Below are 20,235 nucleotides of genomic sequence, written 5' to 3' on the forward strand. Positions count from 1 at the left end.
GGATCACTTGTGATTAAAAAGCCATAAACATAGGTACAGCATGTTTGCTATTATTGCAACCATATTGATTACTACAGTTACAATAAGATATTTTTATTTTGATTTAAGTCAAAATTAGTACGTCAAAATGATTTTTAAATGAACCATGTCTTTGATAGAAACTGTTCTCGGCTCAATTTTCATGACTCGATACATGTATAAAAGAAAACTGTTCCTTGTTGTTTTGCAACTGAAGTATTGCATAAACATCTAGTCAGTCCTGAAAACTGCAGTGGTCAAACGTCTTTTAAAGATGCCTCAATAACAAGTAGTCACAGATCAATACATAGCCTAACATAATTCCCAAAAGTATTTGAAAAGATAGTTTTTCACCACATCTACTTACATTTTTGATTTAAAGAATATTTTCAATGTAGCATGCTGAATTACTGAGACTCCATTTGCAAAGGTTTTAGATGGAATACAGCTTAACTATGATCCATCAAAAACTTTTACCTGGGATTTAGTGGATCTCAGGGTTGAATCTGACACAGTTTCGTTTGGCATAATGATTCATAAACAGGAAAAGGTCTGGTGTTGTCCTAAGCAGCTCCAGATCTTATTTCAAAGTCTTGGAATAATTTGTGTTATTTGGAAAGATAATATCAGGATTACCTCAAGACTCTGTGCTCGGGACACTTTTATTCAACATCTACATAATCAACATACAACTTTATATTTTTGTGTCACAACTTGAAAATAGTCCATTACAATTGGTTAGTGTGTCCATAATGTTAATGAGATGATGGGTCAGAATTTCCAGCAGCTTAGCATCAGACAGAAATGTTTTTGTTACCAAGAATGCAAAGTTAGAAACAAAAAAATCCCCTAAACTGTATGACGGTTAAAAGAGCACATTATGCAAACAGTACTATGTGTCATTATAGAGTGAGACCTCAAATTTAAACTTTATTTTAAGGCTGTGAAGTGCTTTATGGACCAATAAAAATCTAACATAAGCAGTGAGTTGAGGACTGGTAAAATGTGATCCATTTTTCTGGTGTTGGCCAGAACTTTGACAGCAGCATTTGGGACGAGTTGTAGCTGGTAGATTTTTTAAGGGACCTGTACGGACACCCTTACCTCATCCATAGTATTTCTGTGACCTGTTTTAATGGAAGTGCTTTACTCTGGCTATATTTAGGGTGGTAGTCAGATGATTTTTAAACAGACTTTATATACATTTTTAAGTTTCTGGTCAGGTTTGAATCATGTAACTCCACAAGTCTTTAGAGACTCTGTGTCCCCAGGACCAAAACTAAACACAAGGAGGTTGACTTTAGTTTCTATGCTATTCAGCTTAGGAACAAACTCCTTCAAAAACAGCTTTGCAGAAACTGTGGGCTCCTTTAAATCAAGTCTGAACACATCATCGCTTACAACAGTTTTCTTATAGTCAGCAAAGGCTACTTAGTAATTTTTTTTCTATCATATCTAAGCTATTTATTTGTCAAATTTGCATTTTAATGTCTCTTTTTTATGGAGCATCAATTTTCAATCTTGTTCTTTTGATAAATTTTGTATTATAATGTAATTGTGTTTTTTCTGTCCCATATCTCCCCCAAGAAAAGCATATTGAATTAACTTGTGTATAAATGGTGCTAACAAATAAGTTAATCTTTTTACACACAACCATAACATAGAATAGACACACCAACTAACATTAGCACTACTTTTCAATTGAGCTAAATGTAATTACTTCCTACGGGTTATGAGAATACGTTCACAGTATCTATGAATATGTGATGCACCAATTAAAACTGCACTTCATAGAAAGCCTTTAGATGGGTTGGTTCCTCACAACTCTTGTTTTTTCACAACCAGAACAATTTCCAAGCTGCATAACTTGTCTTTTTTGTGAGTGAAAAGTGGAGTAGCCTTTCTTCAGCCAGCGTACAGGCAGTGTGCAGCAACACAATGTATGTACGGCATCACAACGATTTATATGGAAATGGAAATCTTTCCATGTAAATTTATATTCAAATGGAAAGAAGTTTCTCTGATGTCTTATTAAAGGCACTTTAAATAGCAATGGTTAACTTTTTAAGGTAGACCTTGATAGCAGGAAGTGGCCTACACCTAAAATAGAAATGAATTCCCACTTTAAGTTGAAGGTGTAATCTACTGATTTACAAGATTCCCTGACTTTGTTGCATAACCCCACATTCCTCATCAGTCGTGTTTACATGCTTTGGCTCCAAGTGTGACGCCTGTTAGTCAAAGCAACAATGTTTTTGTTTTGGTGGAATGTGAAATCTGAATCAAAACAGTATATCGGCCATCTTAACATTAGAAAAGGAGGGCAGTTTAATGCTCCTAAAACAAGACTCGTTGAAATTACATGTTTCTATGCCCAGTTTCAAGGATGTGGGTTCAAAACTTTTTCTTGGCTTTAGGGAACATTTTCTGTCTTCTATGTAGGTAAAATATAGAAACATTACAGCTGTGGGCTAGTTCGTAGATAGTAGTTGTCACAATTTTTTTTGCAATAATTTTAGACCTCATAAACTTTGCTGCAAGTCTTCTTTTCAGTCTTAAGGTCACCGAACAGCCAGACTGATGGAAGGTTTTAGGGAATTTACTGTTTTTCTCTGGGATGCAACAGTTAATTAATGTCACATGCAGGTCGACGAGGTCGCATGTGAACTCTTTGGATCAAATTCCAGTTATGCGACACTCATGAGTCACAGGCAGGTAGGTGTGCCTTGGTGCCAAAATGAAAAACATAGGAAAACCAAACACATAAAAAAAATATCTCACAATATTATTTTTCTTTCTGTGGTCTGATAAGTCACTTCTCTGGTATCTTCCTCTTAACACATGCCGATTTTACAAGCAACTACCCCTTTCTTTATAAAATTATTCAACAGCCCATTTAGAAAACACGGAACATGAAACCAAACCCGAACCAAACCCTTGTAAGTGCTCAAATGAAAACCAACTTTTCACCCTGAAAATTTCAACTCAGGGAATAGAGGTAGTTTACTTCAAAAACTGACATGAAAACCATAATTTATAGGCTTCTTGACTACCCTCAAACATTCAGAATTAGGTCTAATTTAGAACAGTATATCCTTAAACCAGCACTGACTAATAAAAACTCTTCAAACAGACAGAATATGATGCATCACATTATTAAATACCTTCCTGCTGAGCACTGTTGCTGCAGTTCTCATTAAGGCCTCCTTGACACAGTCCTGTGTTCAGGAACTCCCCAGTGAGACTGGCTCCACTTTCTATAAAATAAAAGCATAACAACGCACAGATTATACTGACATCTAAAACAACAAGGGCAACTGTGACAAATGGACTGCATTGTCTCCTTACTTTGGGTTGCATTGGCAATACGGTCCACCTCTAAGATGAAGTCATCTTTGAAGAAGATGTAGCCGACGATGGAGAACAGGTAGACCAGGATGAGAGCAAGCACAGCCGTCAAAACAATGGAGCGTCCGTTTCGGGTCACGCTCTTGATCACATTCAGCAGGGTCTCTTCTCTGTATACCAGGTCAAACAGCTGCAGAAAAATAGCATGGATTACAAAGCAACAGAATTAAGAATCTGTAAAATGAAGAAAATTATAAGTTCTGAGAAAAAAATGCTTTGGTTTTTCTTCGTAAATTTAGCTTCCCTTCTTAGGACACACAAAACGCTCTGGTCAGTATGAATCTTATGGCTTGACAAAATTTTTTATGATATATGTTCTTCTTGATGTTTGGCAATTTATGGTAACAATGGAAATTTTACAGGCAGGTTGAGTGGTGAACCTGCAGTCAGCTAATTGTCCAATTATCTAATTGAATGATGTAAAATCAACTTTTTTTTTTTTTAGCTTTATAGCATGTCATAATGTTATTCCCTCATCAAAAGCATATCTAAAGTGTTGCTTTGATGTTTTCATACATTTGAGAAATCCTTGAATCACCCTAACCCTAATCACCTGTGGTAGTGGGTGCCTTAGCACTTTCTCTGACAAAGCACCACCTATTTCCACAAAGCTCCTCCTTGGAGCTGCAGGCTCCAAGCTCAGCTTCCGCCTTACAGAGCAACTCCCTCACTCAGCTCCTCTAGAGTAGCAGCAGCGGTGATTAGCAAACACCTGGTGAAACTGCACATCTGCTGACCCTGCCATATGAACTACTTATCAGCTCAACGCTTCTAAGAACGGTTGTAAACGGCATCATGGAGTACCATTGTTGTGATGGCATACTTAAGGCAAGCCTCTTAACGAGACAGAAGCCAATTTTAAGGTGACAAATTGCAAAGTAAAAATTCTTTCAAGTTATGTTTGATATATACAGCATTTTTAAACAACAGAATGTAACAACGTTACTTTACTGCGCTATAAAATGCCACTATGTGCCTGAAAAATACATAATCCCGCCTTTTTAGCAGAAATGCTGATTGTAGTTTTCAAACAATCGTAGTTTATAGAAGTGATGAGTCTGGCTCCATTAGTTTCCAGATAACTGTCCTCGTTTTTCGTAAAATGTTTCCAAAATGTAGCAGACCAAATTCAACCAGCTTAGCAGCAGTGCACAAGATTAGGTTGGGTAGGCGCTATTTTCTACTCTAGGCTCCAAACAGATAAAACTCTCAATCCATCTTATACTTCCTCTGGCATCTCATTACTTGAGGTTTTTAAAGCATAACTTTTAGAAAACCTGTGTATACATCGGTACTGATAACTAGCCCTTGCCTGCTGTGAATTTTAAAAACACTGGCATTATCAATCTGAAAGGTTATATAACCAATTTAGAGCTCTTACACCTTGAAAACTACAGCAGTAACATTAAAAAACTTCCAAATAAAACATCCCTCCATTCCAGAGCAACTGTGCCTATTTTTAGAGACAATAGGTGAGAGGCACATTATACTCTGTACTGTTGAGGATAAATAATCTGTGTTTTCCTCTCTGTCTTTTAGTTATTTGCATGTTCGTATATGCATAGGTGCATTCACATAGATCACATGCACGCAAAGCTAAAGCTAAAGGGAATGACATGTTAGGAAACACTCTCAAAGCTAAGGTTAAAGGAAATGACACACTAGGGAAAGCCCTCTTTAGGGCGTAGCTTAGACAGAGGCTAAAGAAGGGAATAACAAACTGTTGTTTGATGCCATTTTGCTCTGCTAACCCATAAGGATAGCATGAACAATGGACCAGTTATATTTTGCTATTCATAAATAAAATTAATGAATTCCAACTCACTGACTCTTCTTCAACCTCATACATTATGAACCTATCATGGAGAAAGGATAATTCTCCACAGTACAGATTGTTGGCATATCAAAAAGACACACAGGACAAACATGCATGCACTCACATCCAACAGCAATTTATAATGACAAATTATTCTAACCTGCATGTCTTTGAAGTATGTATGAAGAGAATGTGCAAACTCAGCAGAAAAGCCATTAAAAAGTTCATATTTTGAGGCAAAAATGCAAACAATGGCACAGATAAACTAACTTTTTGGTTTGGACCAAATTAGCCAAAACTAAAAGGCTTTAATTTCCATTTCAAAATTAATTTTACCAATCGATTTAACCCAAAGTCATTTGCTTTTAAAAAGGAGAATGTGTACATGCCTATGAAAGTTGATGGATTTATATCCTGCAACAAACATCCTACGATATACTGATCTGTCTTACCAGCAGGCTGTAGAAAAAGACATGACCAAACACTCCCAGGCAGCAGATGATGAGGTAGAGGAGATGATAGAGGAACTCGAAGTCCATCACCATGGCTTTGTATCCTCGTGTGAAAGTCCCTCGGTTTCCAACAAAGCTTACCAGGAAGATAATTTTATTACAAACCTACAACAAAAAAGATAATGTTTTGTTATTGTTAATGCCAATGAGGGATGATAAATCATTAGTACGTACTTCTAATTGGCATCCTATTACTGGGTGCTCTACCGTAGGAAAAACGTGCTGACATCAGTGATGGTGAATTTTGAGCCTAATGAGGGCACACTATTAGATTTATTACATTTAAGAAGCTCAGTTATCTGTGTAGATTAAGGGATTGACAAAAACCCGGTTAATACATCTTGAAAGGGTCCTGCTTGAGAAACCTCACTTCTTAGTTATATATCTTTATATAATTTAACCCACTTTCTTTCTAGGTGATGTGGTGGTGTGTGTGGGAGGGTTGGGTTTTTACATACTGGAAAATTAGGATTTTGATCAAAAATAAAAGGAAGATCTTAACAAATATGTAAATGCTTAAGTTTGGGTATAAATCTTTGGGTCTAATACAAGAGTTTTGAATTTGTAAGAGAGAAAATTATAAACAAACAGCAAAATAAGGGAGAAATCTGACCACCTGCATATAAACTAGATTTCAGAGTTACCAGGTTACTGCAGCACATGGCAACATCTCTGGTTTCTTGTTTGACCCGCTTTTTTTGATCTCATAACCTGCATTTGTTTGTACTGTACATGTCAACAAAGGGACGCAAAAGAAAGTCAATTATTATTATTATTTTTTTATTTTAGAGTATTAGGTGCTTTTAGGAGCATTTAAAAAAACAAGTACTAGCAAAGCTGTAATGTAATTTCTGAGGTCCAGCTTTGCATCTTACACCAGGCGACACAGCACTGGCAGGAGGAGCTGGAAGGGCAGGAGGGGCAATGAGAGGGGCATGTGTGGTTCTGGCCTGCCAAAAGACCGTTAGCATGGGAGGTGAAAGAAGAAGTGGAACTAGCTGGGAGGAGGTTTCTCAGTACTTGAAAGTGCATACACTGGTGACTTCAATTCCATTTCTCTGGGGAAAATTAATTTTAAACCACACAGACATTTTCTCACAGAAAGCATAAAGATGAAGAATTTTAAATAGTTTCGATCAACAGTATTCAGTCATGCACAGAGTTCTGTGAAACCAGCCAAGAAAATGGCCGTGCACAAAAACTGACAGATGGGACATAGAGAGTGTTAACCAAAGAATCAGCTAAGAACCAGAATCAGCTCTGGCCACTTTGGATGAGCTGCAGAGAACCACAGCTGAATCTGTCAGTAGAACCAATATTGGTTGTCTACTGTATACATCTTCTTTGGTGGAAGAACAGCAAGAAGAAAGCCATTACTGAACAACTTCAGTTTCCCCAAGCCATGTAGGGAACAAAGCAATCATGTGCAAGAATGATCTTTGAACAAACAGAACCTTTTAAGATGCATTTAAGACTATGTATTGAGGAAAGAAAACTTTCCATATTACTCTGAAAACTCCATCTCATGATGAAACACAGCATCATGTTTTAGGGATGTTTTTCTTCATAAGGGTCAAGGAAGATGGTCAAGGTTAATTGGAAGATTGGTCAACTAAATATAGAAGGTTCACCTCTCAATAGAAAAATGACTGTAGGTATGCAGTCAGTGTCACTATGGACTGGGTGTGTTTGAATGGCCCAGTCAAACTGCAGAGCAAAATCCCACTGAGAATCTGTGGTGAGACTGGGAAGCTGCTGTTTATGGATGCAAGTCATCCAGTGAGCCCGAGCTTTTTCAAAAAGAAGGATGGGGAAAACATATCTACGTGAAAATAGCAGGCAAAGCAAAGACATACTCAAAAAGTGATTCCACAAGGTATTTACTCAGCACTCCAAACTTTTAAGATAATCTTTGTAAAAAGTCTGAAAACCATGTATAGCGTCACACTTACCCACTAATTTTGGTTGCTCTATCACATGAAATCTCAATAAATTATGTTGATGTTTGTGGTCCTTGCATGACAACATTATGAAACAACAAAGGATATGACTACTTTTGCATAGCTTATTGCTTATCCCACTAAGCAATTTTCCTCAAATGGAGTAATCAGTTACAGAAAAAATTGCTTAAGAACTAAAATGTATTTTTTCCCTTTTTGTGTCTAAATAGCAACACAAATCTACAAAAGATTACAATTAAAAAGCATCCAAATATAAACAGAAGTCAGTAGACTAAACACCACCACCAGGTTTTAAGTCCACTCACATTGAAAGCACCCAACAGGAAGAGCGTAGGCTCCAGGCCCACAGAGAAGATGAGACGGAGGATTGTGACAGCAACCAGGGCTAAGATACCCAGTGGCTTCGGCATGAGCAAAACAAGGACCAGTGCTGCAAAGAATCCCATCCACAGCAGAGCAGACAGATGAGGCTCCAGGATTCCTGCAGAACACACACACACACGCACCCCCCCACACCGACACACACACACACACACACGTAAGGCAATTAACTGGGAAATGGCCAGACAGAACTCAATCATATCTACCACAGCCTCCACAATAAAATGTGATTTTAAAGAATCTAGCAAACAACCCCTATATTTTACCTGCACTCATCATCAGGCTGAACGTTGATAATAATTATTTTCATTGTAGAGTGAGCGTTCAACAACTTTTTCGGGTTACAAGTTATGAGATTATGGCTTTATAAATGTTCACACACTCTCAAATATATACAAATATCACTAATATTTAGTTAAATTCCCATCAACAGGTTGCATAGTTCTTTATTTATTTTATTCATTTGCAGTTTAAAATGAACATGTCATAAGCGAAAGTCTTGAATAAAAAGTAATAGTTTGAAGAGAAAAAAATCGTATATTTTATAGTTGATGCCTCTTCCTGGCAAAATCTGTGAACCTCCTTTAAATCTCATTTCCAGCTATAAACCAAGGTTGCAGGCAAAGTGTATAAAGTTTTAAAAGGGTTGAGGTCGAGGCCTTTCCAGAGTATTAATGCTGGTCTATTTTATCCATTTCAAAGTCAGCTTAGATACATCTGGGTTTATTTTATTGTTTGAACACCCAGTTGAGTCCAAGTTTAAACCTTCTAGCAACCAGAATCTGGAGGTTGTCCTCTTTTTTTCTCCATCTACTAGGTGGAACATAGCAGTACTAGCAGCAGCCACACTCAACACGATACTGCTACCACTATGTTTATAAGTTGGTATAAGAAAGCCTTATTTTGAAATCTCCAAGCATTCATGTCTTTGGGAGTCAAACATCTTCAGCTTTTAATGAGTCGCTTTTGAAGCAAGGGTTTCGTTCTTGGTAGGTCGCCTGGAAGTCCAGGTTGTGGACAGTGAAGTCTGTTTTCCACCATCTTTCAGTTCTGACAGTCTTGAACTTTGGTGGTTTCTGGATTGTTTCTATATCCAAGCCATTTTTCTTTCATCTGGGCCTTATTGTCTTGGTAACAAATGATTTCATGTTTGACACAATTCAAGCCAAGACAAAGGGCTAATTAATTAATTAGGTGTTCCAAAACCATATCAGAACTTCATGCACTATCCCTGGAAGTTGTGTCCATACCTGGACACCAACAAATTTAAATGAGCTGCTATAACAAAGTGGTGTGAAATATCCAGGGAGAATTATAGCAGAAGCTTGTTGAAAGCCACAAAATATGCCAAATATTACTGTGTTTAGTGAGTGTGCATGTACAATATATTTTTGAGTCTACATGTATAATTTTGATTATTTCCAATGTGTGCACCAAAATCTTGATTGTTTTTTTTTAAATTGCTTAAGTTCTTCACTGTTTTAGTCCAATTAAGGCCTAGAAGTAATTTGACATTATTACCCAGAAACTGAGTTTTAGTTCAGTACCTTAAACCTCTCCTGCATTAGAAAGTATTTGATTTCAAAATGCGCAAGTTACATAACACCAAAAGGTGTATGACACAGTTTTGTTGGGACTGAGTGTGTACGTGTTCACACAAATCTTTAGAGGGTGCCAAAACGATCCTCCCTCTGATCCTGAACTAAATCCAGGATTAGAGCTTGAAACATGGCTTTCATTTGGCAATGTGCCCATCAAGCTAAAATTTTCTACCAGGTTTAATTTGCGTAAAAGCCGAGGCAACACTTTAGCATATCCTAAAAGATTACTCTACTGCATGCTTGGTCACAATCGAGATTAAAACCAGAAACAAGCAAAGAAGGAGAAAACTTCAAGGAGAATGAGACAGACAGGGAGCGAGAGACTGCTGCGGTTATTTATTTTTTTCCTTCTCTTGCCCCCTCTGTTTCATTCCGTCCTTCCCCGTCTCTGGTTTTCTCTCCTTTCCAATCCCAGTGGAGATCACATGACAGGTGCCACTTACATAACAGCCTCTAAAAATACCTCAGCTGAAAGATTCATGAGGAATGAGCGGGGAGCAGCACGCAGCTCCTGTGATGTCGGAGACAGAAAGAGGCACGCTTACGTGCGCTCTCAAACTCCCTTACGACTGCGTGCAAATATCTGCAGGACAACTGCAGAGCTGCACAGTTCGAAAGCTCGCGTGTGCTAAGAGTGTGGCATGCTAAGCAAACTTGCTCATCAAAAGCTGGTTAGTCATGCGTGCAGGCTGAACACATTGACCTAGATCTCTTGCTCTTATAACCTCCATTCTAAAGCCCTAAGTAATGGGGGAATGCGAGACCACAGAGTGCATGTTTTTTCCAAGTCTGTGAGAGCAAAAGAGTAGACCCGGGTCAGAAGCCATAATAAGTGCCTGTTTCAGCAGGTCAAAGGTATGCAGGAGTCTCACGTGATGTCACGCACACAGACCAAGCTCCAGAGGGCATAGAGACACAGTCGGGCATGATTCGTGTTGCATAACAATTATTTTTGTGTGTGGAAACAGACAAGACCTCATGGCTGCCTAGTTTTTATTTCAGAATGTAGCACTTTTTGTTTTCAACCATGTTATTCACAAATACAAAAACAGTTGTACTCCATGCATTTTTTTCAACTTAGTTGTTGTAACATAGTTACAACAACCAAGTTATTCATTTATTGTACTGGAGTTTTTATGATAGAGGTCTCTAATGTTTCAGCTACAATGATATCAACCTAAAGGTTCTTCTGAGTCGCTGCTTAGACCAACTTTTGTGGTTTTCTAGATTAAAAACATAAAACCTTTTCTTCAGGTTTGTCCTACTAAAAGGTAGGTATGCATTCGTTTCATGCTTTTTGATCTGAATGTTATCTTTTCATATGATCAAAATAACTTTTAGACTATTCTCAACAATGACAATAGTGGGTTACTCTTTTTGTTTTCGAAAATGAATTCGGCCACGTTTAATGAAGGGGTTTCTGGATTTTCCTGTTTATGGCACTATTTATGATGAAATTAAAATGAAAACAAATGGATAAGTTAACAAAAGATGATAACATTGTGTTCGACCTTAAATTGAACTCTTTTTCCTTTTTTATTTTTTTAAATTTTGAAACCATGATTCATTTCCTTTCTGGTTAAAAATTACCCATTACTTTGAGTTTGTCTTAGAGATAAATTTCCAGTTAACGTTTGAAGATCAGAGTTGAAAGGTGACAAAATAGGAAAACAAATTTCAAACAGTACAGATAATTTTGCAGGACATTAGTCATTTACCAATTTAATTTTTGTCCCAACTGACAATTTAAAAAGGTTTACACACTACAGAAATTTTACTTGGAGATATTAATGTGGTCAAAGATATATACATGATGAATAACTTTTAAGATCATCATATATCTGACCTGTATGAAAACCTTGAGCTGCTTTAGATTCTGTTTATAGTAAACACAGCAGCGGTGCCATGTTTATTGTTGTTTCCATAGCACTGGAGGGCAAATATGACAGGAAGCAATGAAAGCTGCGGGTGTGTCTTAAAACAGGATAGTCTCACTCCTAATCCTGATCAGGTGATTAGATGTCAGTAGATCTGAATGTGGTGAAGAAAAGAGATCAGTAGGTCACTGCTGAAAAACAGCCCTTTAAAAGCCGGTTTTTGTGGGTGGAAACAATGCATGGTTTAAAAAGGTATTGACGTAAGAAAACTTTGTTGCAGTTTCTGATTGAATTAGTTGACTTTACTGCTGGTGCTGATTTCTTAAAAAAGGGTATGAAGCAGCAATGCTACAATCACTAACTTTAATGTCTTTTATTAGGATTTTATGTGAAAGTCCATCTGTAAAGTGTGCACTGCATACAGAGGGGCAATTGTTTTAAGATACATCTTGATCAGCTTTGCACATCCACTGTCAGACTGAAAATAATCCACATTCTTTTTTTGGAAAGGAGGCATCATGAACATCAACTTTCAAGTTTTGTCACATTCTGAAACAGACTGAGGCCTTGACTTTAACTAGGACACTTTGACAAATGTTTATTTTCCTTTGAGATTGTTGTATTTAGCTTCCAATTAGCCCCAACTAACCTTTCTAACAATTGTGAAGAGAAACATCGCAACAGCACGAATCTATTATTTGGTGTTCAGAATGCTATGCAGAATGTGTTTTCTGCCTCTAATAGTGTTGTAAATGTAGTGCAAAACGTTCTGTTCTGGTATCACCTGATCAGTGAACCTTCCTCCGCATGCTTGCTCGGTCCCCTAAGTGGCTTGAGGCGAAGCACAAACAGAACTTATAACGGCTTTCTTTCAACAATGGCGTTCATTTTGCAACTCTTCTATAAAGGTTAGAGTTCAGTTAGTCTAGGTCTCATTTAGACAAAACACCCTCTCCCACATCTTTGACGTGTCCTCTTTGTGTGCTCTGTATGGCTGTTTCATCACAGTATTAGCCTTTTTCTGAACCTGGTTACTACAGAAGTCTGATTGCAATATCAAAAACAAAGAAAAAAGGAACTCAAGACTGAAAGTATGACCTCATCAAGACCTAGGTGTCTCCACTTCTCTTTTCGCTGCTTCTTAATTTATGTAAATATATTTGAAATTAAATATTTCACAGTTACACCTGCTTAAAAACCTCCTGATGGTTAGATGAGATTGACTGACCTCCATGTACCCCCTCCAGGGGGTAGAAGAAGCAGACCAGCAGATTCATGAGCAAGGCCAGTTTAAAGGAGATGTTGCTCCACACTGACATGTTTCTGGAGCACCAGTATAGCACTGGCTCAGCTGGGGAGGAGAGGAAATACAGTCAGTCAAATTGAATTTAATTTTTAGTTTATTTAGATGCCAAAAAAAATCCATATGTACTGCTTTTCATAATTAATAATATACTTTAATGATTTAGAGATGGAATATAAGTGAATTAAGTTTGGACATCTGAACAGGAGAAAACTAAGAAAATGTGAGAAAATAAACAAGAAATTTAAGCAACTTTGAACTCAGGTATAAAGGTCAAGTTAAGGAGCAGGTTCTTGGAATCCTGTCTTTCTTGACCTTTCTCCTCCAACCTACAGCCTGACTTTTCAGACTTTGTGAACTTGGCTTTTATAGGAAAAGAGAAACAGATGCAGGGACTTTTCAACATCTATCCCCTTCTCTGAGTGAAAGACTAAATAAAGTTTGTGCGTGGGCACGGGAGTCTTGTATGTGGATTAGACTTGTCACAGGGAGTGGGTGTGGGTCGGGGTGTGTGTGTGTGTGCACACGATCACGCACACTCTCACTTGTGATTCATAAGGTTACTGTACAAAACGCTTCACGGCTCAAATGAGTTTGGAAAGCCCCTGTCTGCTTTTACATAGCGGAAACATGCACTTGTACCACGACGATATAAAGGAGGGCAACAGTTGTCCCTGCACATTGGTGCCTCTGCACAGCTGTCCACTTATCCTGCCCAGACTTGCATTCTGTCATCTATTAGTTCAGAAATAATGCACACATGCAGCAATTCACCAGTATATAGTCACCTGACAAAATTAGGACACTCCAATAAACCCTTAGTAAATGTTCACATATGGATGTCTAATCCAAAATTTTGGAAATCTGTAAAAAAATATATTTTAATTGCACTTAAAAACCAAGAATTAAATACTGTATCAGTCAGTAAACTAAAGATAAAATGTATTTCCTGGGATTTGACTATATTTCAGTGCTTTGTCAGCCAGTGTTTGGTGGATTTTCTGGTAGGTTATTGGTCACAGTCATGTTGCAAAGGCAATTCCTTCCTTAGGTTTTTTTTGTTGTTTTTTTTTCACATTTTCTTCAAGCACCCTCTGATCCATGCTAGAGTTCATGGTGGATTATATGATAATGAGCTGACCTGGTCCCGTTGCAGCCAAGCATCCACCAACCATGACCCTTCTACTTTTTTGTACAATTCACATAAAATTATTTTACTTGAGTGATGTAATTAGGAAATACCAAACATTTAATTTTAGACTCATCTGTACCAAGAACATTGCTCCAGAACTCCTGGTCTTTGTCTACTAGATCTACAGCGAACCTTAGTTTGGCCTTCATGCTTTCTTAGACAGGAAAGCTGTTCTACTTTGACTTTCCATAAAAGTTAGATGTGTTTTGTGATTGAAAAAGCGCTTCCTGTTATAACTCTTTAGGGTTTTTGATCTTGTGGGTTTCTTTCAGGAAAGAAAAAAGTTAAAATGTGTTCAAAAAAAGTTTGATCCCATTAGTACTACTGCGAGATACTTCTTTTATACTCCTACTTTTACATTATTTTCTTCAAGATTTTCGAAATATATTGTTGGATATTCTTCACCCTACCTCTCAGCTTCTTCTGCCAGTTCATCTCATTAAAAAGGTCTTCTGCTCGCAAGAAGAAGTCATTAATCTTGCTGCCTTGCTCGTCTCTCTCAGTTGTGTAGTAGACCCGCAGCTTCGACTCTGAGGTCAGGAACTCACAGATGTTGGGTACGGGGAACACTATCTCCTCCATGGTGCGATCCTGACGCACAATCTAAAACATAGAGGCTCAAACAGTCACTCAGAGGGACTCCAATCCCTGTGCAATATTTAGCTTTAGGGTTGAGTGTGTCTGACCTCTATCTGAGCAGTATGCTTGGCGTAAAACTCTAAGGCCTCGTCTCCATCTCCGCTGCCACCTCCCGGTTTTAACATCATGGAAAGTTCTTTATTATGGCGTGCCAACTGCAAAGTAGCCAACAAGAGCAATTTTTTTCACGAAAGCAGCAGAAAGAAGCATCTATGTTTTCTCATATGTCATATGAAAGCCAAAAACATCATGATTTAATTAAGATTTTGCAAATATAAACATCCAACCTGGTGAGCCAGAATATAAATGTTATGTCCAACGTTTCGAGGTGAAGCAGCATCATGTTCCTCTTCATCTCTAACATCCTCTTCCTCCTTAATGTCCACAAACTCTACCTCACCCTGAAGATAGGCCTTCTTTATCACCTCCACCTGCGAAGACACATATTAATGTAGTTGGAAAACGATTCACAACCTTTACATGTTTTGGCAAATTATAACCCCAAATTTAATATTTTCCTTCCAATTTACATCTAGGCACTAGTTTGTGTCGGTCCATCACACAAAAACCCAACAAATCATTGAAGTTTGAGGCTGTAACATGAACAAATACGCAGTTAAAGCAGAAGAAACAAGTTGAGTTTCTCACCAGCTCTTTCGGCTTCATGTTGTACAGGATCCTTTCTGCGTTCTCACTGTCATGTCGGCTCTCCATGATGGCGAGCAGCAACTTGGAGGCGTTGTTCTGGGAGGAGAGTTAAAGAGATGCTTAGTGAGAAAATGCACAAAGGTATAGAAGCACTCTCACAAGAGTAGAAATAATCAATAATAGCAATAACAAAGCAACAAAACTTTAGATTTGGGTTTTTAGTAAACTTCCAGCCTCACCTTGAGCTCTAACACTAGATCCATCCGTTTCTTTCCAAGCGGGTTGATGTCATTCAGAATCAGTGCAATAATGATGTCAATACCATTGGATTCATGAGTTGCAATACAATTCTGGAGGAATTAAAGACATAACATAAATAAATGTGGTATAGTGGGCTAGTGCAGTGAGTGGTTTTTTTGCATTTCCTGTACCTGGTTTTCATGACAGGGGCCTTGGCAGTACTCCGTCAGGCTCTCCAGCGTTTGGTTGATGAGGGCAACGTTGTCCTCGTTGATGTACAGTCCCAACAGGCCGAGGCCTCCGGTGGTGCTTCCACAGATGCAGTCCAAGAACTGCAAGGTCTCACAGACCAGGTTGTAGTTGTTCTTTTTGTTTTGATTACGAAGGAAGTTCTAGCAGAACACAGAAATTATGTAGGGATAATGATTAAAGTCAGAAAGTTGGAGTGGGAAATCCGGACTAATAACTATTTAGATTAAAAGCTAGTTTAAGAATAAGACAATGAATGAACTGTTCAGATTAATAATTATCTTACTAACAACATAACTTTAAATGTAAAAGGTATGGGTCTGATACAGGTACGTAGGAACACCAAGGTATTTAGACTTATGCTATTATGATACTTTCTGGTATAGAGCATAATAGTCTGACTCTTTCTGTTGCTGTACACAAATAAATGCTGAATTTGTGGTAATACACTGATACAAATTGATTTTTTACTCATTGTTGTCATATCAACTCATGCTGGAATGTCAATACAAAAACAATTACATCTGCAAAAACATGAATGAAGATAGTATGAGGTCAAATGTGCTTCTTTAACATAATCTTGCACCGATCATCAGGTATGTTATTAATAGATTTACTGTCATAAACAGAAGTAACTTTAGTTTATCATAAGGCTTGAGATAAATAAATAAAAGTTAAACCCACAAAGACAAGGAGAGAATCTGTTTTTTCAACACATGCATGAATTACTGCTGGGTTTTATTTATGCTCCAAATGCCTTACTTTATTTTTTCAGAACATATTGAAAGACGAAAGATAAGAAATTAAATAAAGATTTTCAGTGTTTAGATCTATACAAATACAGTAGAAGAGTATACCTGACATTTAACTGAAGCAATTGTTGTGATAAAACCCATAAAACCCATAAATGATATATCGTCAGACATTAAAACCATATACTGAAACCTATCTGATACGCTGTGTGTCCCACCTGCAGGTCACGGTTGTGGTTCTCACAAAGTAGCTGCAGGAAGCGAAGAATCGGCTGCATGATAACGACCACAAAGCTCATCTTTTCCTCCTGGTTCTTGGCCCCAGCGCTGGGCAGCCCGTCTGTTGAGGAACAGTGGTCCTCTGGGTCAGCTTCCCGCCGGTAAGAGTTGAACGCCTTCTTGGTGGCAGATGAGGCCTCTATCAACTGCTCTTTCACATCTTCTGTCATCGACACAGTTGAATCTCGGGCTGCAGCAAAGTTGTGAAACAAAAAGTCATCATTTAGGTAACTATCAATTTACAAGGTATGATATCTGACCTGAAAAATGAATTACTGTTTTCTGCTTTTAATTTTATATCAGACCTTTTTTGCGAACTGGGGCATCTCTGTCCTGGTTGTCTTCATCTCTTCTCTTGTTTCCTAAATCGCTCGTGTTTACCGTCACAGTCGCTTTGATTTCCTGCTGAGCCGACTTCATACGGTCGTAGAAAACCCGAAAGAACTTCTCTGAGTTCTTGTCATCAGTCAGACGGCAAAAGAAAGAGCGCTGGATACAAGGAAAAATATTGGAAAATTTTATGAAATAGGAAAATGTCATCATGTTTTAAAACCAGAAACCCCAGAAATTCTCCTGACATGAAACAAAGTTGAATCACAACAGAAAATCGGAACTGAGCACCAAGACCTGCTGTTTGAACATAGCTTACTTTGCTGTACTGTAGTTCTGATCTCAACATGACAGAACACCTTTTGAAAGTTTTAAAGCTGAGTAGGGCTTCCCATCCAACATCAGTGTCTAACCTCACAAATGCACTGGAAAAATGGCCAAAACCCCCATCAACATAAACACACTCCTAAAGCTTGTGGCAGCTACAGCTGCAAAAGGATGAGCCAACAACACACGCTAAAGTTCATTTGTGGGGGGAATTTAAATGAATGTATACTTTTGACAATATACTGTGTGCGCCAACTTTGGACTTAGAAATTAGCATCCCATCAAGATTGATAAGTTTGAACACATCTTAACAGGACCAACCTAATATATTTGTGGGTTTCAAACATGTTATCATGTAAAAGCTCTACAAAATGCATCAGCTACTGTATTGCCACAGTAAGTCGGCACAAACGGTTTCACTTTCTGTCTAAGAAATCTTAGAAATAAAAGTTTTAAAGCACCTACAGCATTGTCCTAGTAGAGATAAGGCAAGAAATTTAATTAACACAAATATTGCACTTTCGATATCAGTGAGAGCATGTTTTTATAATCAACACTTCTGGTCTGACCATTCAAGAGTCAAAACCAGTATCACTTGATATGAGAAAATAGGTCTTATCAGGGCCTTCGGAAAATGTTATACAACGGCCATGAAGGAGGTCCAAGATATGAGCGGGTTTAACGCCATGGTTACGGCTGTAGAATGGGGTCACAGAGAATTAGAGCACTTTCAAGCTTGCCAGGGACGATGTATACAGCGTGTCCCAGTCCACAAGGCTGTTGTTTTGATTATGTAAGAGCTGTTACTGCTGCAGTATATGGAAAGGTTTTTTACCAGCCAAAGCAGCCTTGCCACACTTACAGGGTGAAAAAAATTACATAGGACAAGCGGGAGGGAGAAATCTGGCCTACTTACACAGATCGAATGGCAGAGATGGTGTGTGGGGAAAGCGAACGAGGAAGAAAAACTGACTATAAATGAAAAAAAAGGGATGATTAAGTGAGGGGAAATGAGAGCAAGAGATAGGGAGGGACAGAATGTTATCAGGCAGTATTTAGGCCACTTCTCAAATTTTGTTACATAACCTTCTGTCTTTCCAGGTTAGACGTAAGGCTGGACAACAAAAGAAAGACACAAATTATAGTCATCAGGTTTCCATTTCTCCTTCTCCAACAAAATACTTCCCGTGCCTTTGAAATTAAAAAGGGCTGTATCGCTACAAGGCTACAAAAAAACAAGCGAGTCTAATCAGCTTTTTGACCAAAGTACCTTGAGGAAGAAAAATGATAATCAGAACTCGCACTTCAAAAGGAGACCTGCAGCTCTGTGCCCCACCCTGGCCATCCACCACTGAGCTGCAGACCTCCTGCACGTACACACTCTGCCAAGTCTCACAGACAAGGAGATGGGCAGCGTGGGGAGAGCGAGAGAAACTGAAAGCCAAGACAAGGCCATCGAGCAATAAACATGATAGACGGGAATGCAGAGACGGGATTAGCTGCACCACTGACAGTCCAGCCAGAGTTTACAAGTCCAAGCACGCCTGTGGAGGGTATGAACATGAAGGAGGTGGGGGCTAGTTATTGTCATGCATGCTCATATAACTCTGTAGCAGGGGCTGAACAACGAGGCACGGCGCGATTAACATACATAGACCCGACCACAGGAAACACAGAGAACCACTCATCCTTAAGCATTACATAACTAACACAAACAAAAATCCTTGTACAGTTCAAGCACAAACAGGCTGGAGATTGCACACACCAGTACGCCCACTGACTTTTGCACTTGCAAAAAAAATTAAAAAAATGGGTCAGCTGTCTCTGGCAATCAGCGCATGTCAGTTTTGAAAAGGACACACCCACAATCGCACACATGCCCTAAAGTTCAGTCTTCTCTATCGGCCATTTTTATTCTTATGTAATCAAACTGGTTTTCCACACTATGTTTAATCAAAGCAGAATGGCTCCTCTGTAGGAAATGCCAGATATCACAGATATCCAAAACAGTGTGAGAATACAGCAGCATGCCAGAAGGGCCTTCTCAGCTCTGTTAGACGATCATGTTCCACTTTGGTAAAGGCTTGTTAGTTTCATTCCCCTTTAAAGAAGCGAAATGTGCTGGTCATAATAACATTTTCATATTCACCTGCAGCCCAGAAGCCCCAAATGCAGTGCTTTGTCAAAACTCAGTTTCTAAGAACTACACTGTAGTGCGTCACCGAAACAAAGACAATGCCACAGCAAAGGCTAACAAAAAAAAAACAAAGCGACCTAACTTTCATTTTTTGATTTCTTCAGAAATGCTTTTGACAATGAATCAGAAGTGAGAACCTTAAACTTTCATATCAAACCACGCTGCTGCCTCTGTAGTTTTGACGTTTGCCCTGAGAAGCTCATCAACAAAATCCGTGCCACTGCTTTCAGAACGGCCTTCTGTGTGTTTTGGTAGGACGGAAAAAAAAGGAGAGGACGAAAGCGTAGAGAGATGAGGTGGACAGAGAAGAGGGCTATGCATCTCAGGGGCCCCCTTGTAGTGTTGGGTAAACACAGAGCCTGTCTGTAACTATGAGACGGAGAGGAGCGGGGCCAGGAGGGGGCGGACAGTGCTGAAAAACAAGGTCATAGCGCTTTCCCTTCTCTCCTTCCGTTCCGCCACTTGGCATCAACAAAAGGATGTTATGTAACTGCTATTTATACTT

At 38.6% G+C, this 20,235-nt stretch overlaps 1 protein-coding gene across 11 annotated transcripts in view; it reads right to left on the reverse strand.

The window, feature by feature from the left end:
• The window catches only part of LOC114135479 (inositol 1,4,5-trisphosphate receptor type 1-like), an 84,296-nt gene that overhangs the window by 11,356 nt on the left and 52,705 nt on the right, over positions 1-20,235 (reverse strand). For 10 of the 11 annotated variants that reach the window (XM_028002789.1, XM_028002797.1, XM_028002794.1 and 7 more), the window contains 13 exons: positions 17,182-17,365; positions 16,816-17,066; positions 15,788-15,988; positions 15,596-15,706; positions 15,357-15,452; positions 14,996-15,139; positions 14,756-14,863; positions 14,480-14,672; positions 12,803-12,925; positions 8,021-8,196; positions 5,695-5,859; positions 3,367-3,556; positions 3,183-3,275 (listed from right to left, as the gene is read on the reverse strand). In XM_028002789.1, the coding sequence (XP_027858590.1) occupies positions 3,183-3,275; positions 3,367-3,556; positions 5,695-5,859; positions 8,021-8,196; positions 12,803-12,925; positions 14,480-14,672; positions 14,756-14,863; positions 14,996-15,139; positions 15,357-15,452; positions 15,596-15,706; positions 15,788-15,988; positions 16,816-17,066; positions 17,182-17,365 (2,035 nt within the window). Of the gene's footprint in view, positions 1-3,182; positions 3,276-3,366; positions 3,557-5,694; positions 5,860-8,020; positions 8,197-12,802; positions 12,926-14,479; positions 14,673-14,755; positions 14,864-14,995; positions 15,140-15,356; positions 15,453-15,595; positions 15,707-15,787; positions 15,989-16,815; positions 17,067-17,181; positions 17,366-20,235 lie in introns of those variants that run through there. The other variant, XM_028002799.1, reaches the window with a different exon arrangement.

This window comes from Xiphophorus couchianus, chromosome 20 (genome assembly GCF_001444195.1).
Source record: "Xiphophorus couchianus chromosome 20, X_couchianus-1.0, whole genome shotgun sequence".
Lineage (NCBI taxonomy): Eukaryota > Metazoa > Chordata > Actinopteri > Cyprinodontiformes > Poeciliidae > Xiphophorus > Xiphophorus couchianus.